The 7,478-nt window shown below is 45.0% G+C and overlaps 1 protein-coding gene across 1 annotated transcript in view; it reads right to left on the minus strand.

Moving 5' to 3' along the window:
* The window catches only part of LOC133117930 (F-box only protein 11-like), a 30,728-nt gene extending 23,706 nt beyond the window's left edge, over positions 1–7,022 (minus strand). Inside the window, exon 1 of the mRNA XM_061227453.1 lies at positions 6,727–7,022. Within this exon, the coding sequence (XP_061083437.1) occupies positions 6,727–6,814 (88 nt within the window). The 5' untranslated portion in view covers positions 6,815–7,022. The remainder of the gene's footprint in view (positions 1–6,726) is intronic.
* Positions 7,023–7,478: the final 456 nt, after the last annotated feature.

The raw sequence follows: 7,478 nt of genomic DNA on the forward strand, positions 1-7,478 counted from the left end.
AATTGCCATTTCCACTAATTGTCCCCCCAGAAAGGTTACCAGAAAGTATTTTAAATAAAGTGGCTAAATTGGCTGTTTCAGGAGTTTAAATGTACAACAGGTCATTTCGGACTTCTAACGGTCAAGAGAGGAATAGCAGCAACAAACACCCTCAAACCACAACACTGTTTATCCCTCCCCCTTCTCTGTAAACGTGTATGACGATGTAATGTAGCATACATGTACCACAGTGGCTACACGTGATCAAACGCATATGCTGCAAATGAGGTGAAAATGCTCCAAAAGCAGCTGAATGACGAGATGTGTGTGGAGTCTGCATGGCACCCAGAACACGCTGAATTCCTCTGAGTGGCGAGGGGTTTCGATCCCCACCGTGGCACTCTGCGCCGTATCCCATAACCCCGTTTCCCCGTCTGAACACAGCAAAACTACGAAAGGAGGGCAAACTGCTGAACTGCTTAAAAATAAAATGTGTAAAAAAAAAAAAATGTTTTTAAGATTTTTTTTTTTGTCTTTTTTTTTTTTGTCTAAGTTACCTAATCAGTCATCTGAACCGCTTGTAATTTATGGGGTTTTTTTACCAGCCAAAATCACAAGCAAAGATATAGCTGAATATGCTCCCAGGCTACTAAAGCAAGCACATTCCAGTATTAAGTAATAGTAAAACCGTTTTGTTAAACAAATGCAGCCTTTTTTTTACATGTCTATCTTGCAGGCTGATAGTACTCACTCACTTCTTCAAAAACGTAGAAACTTGTTGCAGTTTGCATTTGTGGTGTTGTATAAAACAGGGCAGTATTGGTATCACTCAATATGGACAAGTTATCAGCTACAGATGTCGGTGCCAGCAGGTCTATATTACACACCCCTAGCAGTAACCTGGCCCCAGCTCAGTACATGCACTGCGAGTTTTACAAGTTGTTGGCGCACAGGGGGCGTGCTAACACGGAATAGCACTGCTCTATATCCGACCGCCGCCTCGTGCCAACCGCCCAATTAACAGGGATGGACATACAGAGAGCTGCATGTCGCACCTCGGCTTGATGCAGTTAACATAAGCGGTGGCTTTAGCTTGTAGCCCAATATCTGTTTGCATTGGCAACCGAGTGAGAATAAACTATGCCAGCGGAAGCCAGTGGGTCGCGTGCCAAGCGTGAATGTGTATAATTGTATGTTTCGGTCTGTCTGTCAGCGGAGAACCACAGCTCTGCCCCAGCAAAATATAAATAAATAAAGGTTATCTGTCCGCCCTTGAGGCCCAAATGTGTGACCTTTAAAGATCTGCCCATAATTAATTCATCACTGTTCCAAATAGACTGGATGGTCTTCTCCGGCGCTTCTCACCCAGATCAACTTTGTCCTTATTCACACCGCAACGTGATTTCTCCAGAGTGACACATCAAATATCGCAACATGGCAGTTTATCATCCGTATTTTTTTTAATCCCCAGAAGGAAAAGCAACGGTGAAAAACAGCAAATAGTTCACTTGGGAGTGTGTCCTTTGCAGACTGCGGTTCCATAAATGTTTAAGAACAGCCATTTTGCTTTGATCAGAGGTTTTTGCTGAATTCAGAAAAAGGGCTGCTGTACTTGCTAAATGAAAAGAGGAAATAAATTCACAGACACCCAGGGAAACCCACCAGTTTAGCCCACTCACACCAACCAGGAGAGGGATTTCACCAAGGCCCCAGTCACACCTGACCCGGTTCCAGTAAAATACCGCTAGACCAAGGGTCACCAACCCTACTCCTGGAGATCTACCATCCTGTAGGTTTTCACTCCAACCATAACACAGCAAACCTCATTCAACAGCTAGAGCAGGGCTGCCCACCCCTGTTCCTGGAGATCTACAGTCCTGTAAGTTTTCTCTCCAACCATAACACAGCAAACCTCATTCAACAGCTGGAGAACTAATCAAGCTGCTAATTGGCAGAATCGGGTGGGCCAAATTAGGGTTGGAGTGAAAACCTACAGGACGGTAGGTCTCCAGGAACAGGGTTGGTGACCTTTCCCTATTGAGTTTGATGTGAATGGTATAGCAGCCATCCTGATCCTGAATGGACCATCCAGTTTAAGCACTGGCTCTCAGGGGTCTCAGTAATGTGCCCCACAATCCGCATGAAATCTCGTACTACTCCGCACTAGAGTAACCCGCTACGAGCCTTCGCTTTCCTGCACTTCACTGTGCTTACTAGCGAACTAGCGGAGCTAAACCTGCTACGCACACACCTTTTCCCAAACTTGACACAAGACATGCAGCGAAAGCCATGACTGCTGCCATTTCCCAAAGAGTAATTTCTCATACTTAGCCAGCCATGAACGTGTCACATTTCCCTTTCAGTGGACTGTGACTAGTTAAAAAGAATACTCCTATAAGTGCGCACCATACCCGGTTGCATGACGACAGCACGTTGGACAGAACGCTAGCACCAACCAATCGGGGAACGCCGAACTCTGTGGCCTTGCCAGCCGATCCCTGCTGTTTATTTACTTTGCTCGACAGTACGCGCACGATCGTTTTAGACTTTCAATTCAACGGTTACGGACACGCCGTTCTCCGCATCGCAAGCATTCTGGCGTCCGTCACAGGTTTTTCAGAAAGGCGGCAACGACACAAACCCTCACATCTTCAGCAAGGAGCCGACAGCGAAACATGGCCTGCAGTTCTCAGGCATTAAGGAAGTGACGGAGAAAACAATTTTGTATTCTGCCTGAATGCGTGGCGGGTGCAAACGTGGAGCTCTCACAGGGTTTCTCTGTTACGGCTGGAGTCAGAAGTGGCTTCGGACACCGAGCCCCAGCTTTAGACCCGGTGTGTGTACCCTTCTCTTCAGACTATACTCCACCAGGCCAGACCCTGGCCTTCAGCCAAAGCAGGCTCAAATGAGGGTGTAGCCCAAGGATCATCAAATCACAGTCCTCAAGGTCTGCTGCTTTTCCACCCTCCCTTTACCAGGGAGTCAGGACAGTCTGTCAATCATTGGCACTGATTGTTCTTCTAAATACCTAGGGGAACAGAAAGCCAAGGCCGGTTTTGAATTTGATTTAATGATTGCTGCTGTAGCCCATGTTCTGGAGTTATTACCGCAAGTATACATCCCCACTGCTGTGTACAGGCCCCAACTTCTGTGTATACGTCTCCACTACTGTGTAGTTTCCAAGTTAAACTCACTTAACAGTGACAGCCACAGAGAAACCCAAAAGATCTGGTTTGTCCTCTTTGGAGGTGAAACATGCCTTCTGACCAACACCTGTCACAGCAACATAACGTTTACGGCCCACCCCCTACCCCTCCAAGCAAAGACCCAACAGGCCCCCATTATCCATTACATTTTTTTTGTTTTTTTACTTTATTCATGACTGGAAGACGGGGGACAGGTTAACAGACAGTGAGGGGAGAAGTGTGTGAGACGTCCCACAGTGGAGGATCAAACACCCAAACGCAAGGGGGGGGGGGGGGGGGGGGGGATTCGGACACGGATTCAGAGTCAGCCGCCCTACGGACTGCAACATGTCCCATTACAGGACCCATAACTTCCTCAACAGACACGTTTGCATTCTTCACCTTTCACATATGACAAGCCCGAAATATCACTGGCACATCCAGGACTTTCCTGCATGTTAGCCCGTACCCCACCCCTCTGTCCCGGGCAGCCAAACATACCCACACCTGGTGACTATGCCACCAATGTTAGACATTTCTTTTGGGCAACTGTATAACATACCGTAGACAGCTTTCGACTGCAGTGATTCATGTTAAGATCTAACTTCGACCAGAGAAGTAGAGTCCCCACAACAGACTAAAACCCATGAGCATCTGGTCACAGGCAGATTTCTGCCTGAAAAGATCTGATCCCTGTCCCAGTGAACACTGAAGGTGAAGACCCTAGCAGGGTTGATGATTTGACCTGAATACGGTTTGAATCCAATATCACCTGAAGTGAAACTATTAGAAAAATAGCTCTCTATCAGACACCGTACCCAGAAAGCTTATATTGTAACCCCAGAATGAGAAGTCTACACGAGGGAACAGTCACGCTCTGCCAGACCATAATTGCAAGGCTTGGGGTTACCAGAGGCTCCCTACCAACCTGCCGGCTGGTGGGAGCAACCCATCATCGACAGTATGCTAGCTCATGCCTTTCTAGGAAATAGAGGCAACTCCAACCACCCTGCACCACGCCATTTTGAAGGACACTTTCAATTGATCTACTGGATTAGGATGCCTTTTTTCGTAGATTTCCCAGAAATACAGGAAAGCTGTATTCGTTCCCCAGTGAAACATACGCCTGAGAACCATGGCACTTTGTGTTCCACTATGACATGCAAGACAGAAAGACTATTTGCATTTACATTGTATCAGGGGGTGGTTAGGTCAGTCAGGTCAGTATTATGATAGTAAAAGATTTAGGTATTATGACAGTAAATCATCTCTAAAACTCTCCAGCCAAGAACCAAACTTCTTCACCAAAAAATTAAATACAGTGCAGTCTTTAAGTATTTGGACAGTGACAAATTTTCGGTTGTTTTGGCTCTGTATAGCAGCACATTATATTTGACTTTTTTTCCTTATTTCTCAACCTCATAATGGCATCCGTGACTTTCACTGGCACAATTCTGGTTCTCCAGTTGACAAACACCAATAACAGACTCCAAAGGCAATCAAAAGCCGAGAATAAAGATCAGACACCAAAAAAGCTTGCATGCCAGCACTAAGGAAGCAATTTAACACACCTGACTTTTCAGTAACACCTGTGAAGCCATTTGTCTGCCATTAGTACTACACAGATGACCCAATATGAATGTAAATACCCTCAAATGAAAACGGTCAGTCGACACTTTAACCTAATATTTAATTCCAAATCCAATGTGCTGGAGTACAGAATTAAAACAACAGCAATCACACCTAATACTTAGACTGCACTGTATCGCTTGCCCTTTAACATTCAGAAAAACAATACCCGGAACAGTTAATTCACGGCAAACAAACTGACGAATGGAATAATTAGCATCGGCTGATTAAGATAATTACTTAAAACGTGAATACTGTATTATATATGTATGGTTATTTAAACCAACATAACGACTGCATTAAAATGTCAGCAAGCTAAAAATGTGTTTCTCGGTTATCAATAAATGAGGGAAAAAAAGATTGCAAGCTGTGTGTCTAAATTAACTATTAATGCTAGTGGGGCTGGGGGCTTCCTTAAAACAATGGGGCAGAGCCAATGACCGAGCAGGCCCAAAAACGCTCGTTTCCCTGCCACTTGCGCATTATGGTTTTGGTAGGTCATTTAATGATTCAAACCACGACCCGAATTTCAACATACAATTTAATTATGATGTTGCCGGCCATCTATATGCATGTATACATCTACATGTCAAGCAAAAATCACCAGGTTACCGGGTGGTTGGCCAATAGCTAAATGCCGGACTACCATCTGCGGATCGGGTCATGCTTTTCTGAAAATATGAATGGCACTTTTGGACTGTAGCACAACATGACAGCAAATATCTTTTTGTTCCAGAAAGAAAGGAGGGTAAAAATCAGCTGACGGGAGTATGACAATTTAAACACAAATCTAGCTAAGCTTGCTAACATACACAATGGCAACTGTATAATACTAGTCTTAATTAGCCAGTTCCGTTACAGCAGAAATCCACACCTAGTAACGCCAGGTAACGTTGTGTCTTTCACACAGACGTGTTCAGCGAACTAACAACTGCTTAGCTAGCTGATCGTCTTTAAAATACCGGGCATTAAGACAATAGAGTCGGATTGATCCTCACAGATGCCGATCGCCTTCCAGACGAAGGCCTTAGTGATTTACGATCACACGGGTATCGGGTCATGCTTTGTTTTATGCGCACGAAAAAAAAACAACACACAAGACCTAATCGTTTACGTGGTCAGGTTGGCTAACTATGTCGCAAACAGTAAGCCAACAACATCCACCTACCACCAAGTACAAAGCCTGGTGTTTTTAAGTTCTAACAAGCCAGTAAGCTAAATCGGTCCCCCGTGGCTAACGCAAAAGACCAACTGCGTAGCAAACCCACTCACTACGTAAGCCAGCTAGCTAGCTATTAAACGAAACTGGCTGTACTTGCTACATACCTCGATCGATGTACTTCTAAAAAAATCATCTAGTTTGTCTACTCAAAACTCGTCTACTCCGGTTAGTTGGCTGGCAGCTAAGGGGGAATACGAGTGTCAGTGGTTGCCAACTAAATTAGCCATCAAACAAGCTAACATTTACCACTACTACCCGAAAATGGCAGCCCAAGTGGGGGGAGGAAAAAAAAAACATAACGCAGCTAGCTAGCAAACAAGGCAGCAGGACATGCATGCTTTTGCCTTGCGCGTAAAAGTAACACATCGGCAAATGACCAAAGCAGTACAAATATCTGCCGAAAGATTATCGCGCTACAGAGCGCAAGCTAACCCCCAAACAACGACCCAAGGACCGAGCATATCAGCAGGGATTAGGGACAAGTCAAGCCAAACAAAGCGCGGCCTGGGCAACTGGCTACTACATAAGAAGCCTCGACGTTTCCTAGCACGTTCGCTAGCTAAAAACTGACTGTAGGGCCCTTCAGTTTACACGCTCCTCTAAACAAGGGATAGCGCTGTAAACATAGATCCCTACGCGTTGTAACATAATCGGAATTTAAAATCACAGTCTATCACCGGGCATGCTTTAAAAATCACATTTCGTAGATACCTCTTTCCTGGTTGTTCCTTTCCGGCTGCACCGGGCGCGGCCTCGACACTCGCCTGGGTCTCCTGTTGGTGGCTCTGACGGAGTTCATTTGGCGAGTTTATTTTCTAAAAGAGAAAAATGCGAAGCCTTCCCTCCGGTTAAGACCGAGTCTTTAACATGCAGAAAAAAAACTAAATTTAAAATTCCATCAGTATTCAAAAGCGAACACCCCGTCTATGACGACCGTGAATGGTATTTTTAGGTGTTGTTTCTGTTTTCTTACTGTTCCCCCCGTACTCCTCTCTCTCTCTGCTCTGTTTCTCTCTAGCAGGAGGAGCCATTTACTCACAGGGACACACAGGGAGAAAAAAGTCACACGGGAAGATCCATCCACCAATCGACTACTTCGGTTCATCCATCCCATTCGTTGTCACCAATCGAAACGCTCGACTCACACGGTTTACAAGGTTTCGGTGTAGATGCCAGAGAGTGGAAATACTAAATGCAACACACACACAAAAGATCATGAGCGAAAATGATTCACTCACAGTTCAGCACAGCCGGTTATCGTTAGGTATGTGTAACAAGAAAGCCAATCTCGTTGTCAGTGGCCTACAAAGGAATGAAAATGGGGACCCGTCTAGTTAGATCTGTGACACACTGCATGGAAGCACAGGGAATCACTGGAAAACAATATACATACGTAGCAACCTTTGTTGAATTAGCACTCTGCAAATAAATGTGTAAAAGGTTACGTTATTAAACAATCATAT

This window comes from Conger conger, chromosome 18 (genome assembly GCF_963514075.1).
Source record: "Conger conger chromosome 18, fConCon1.1, whole genome shotgun sequence".
NCBI classification, from domain to species: Eukaryota; Metazoa; Chordata; class Actinopteri; order Anguilliformes; family Congridae; genus Conger; species Conger conger.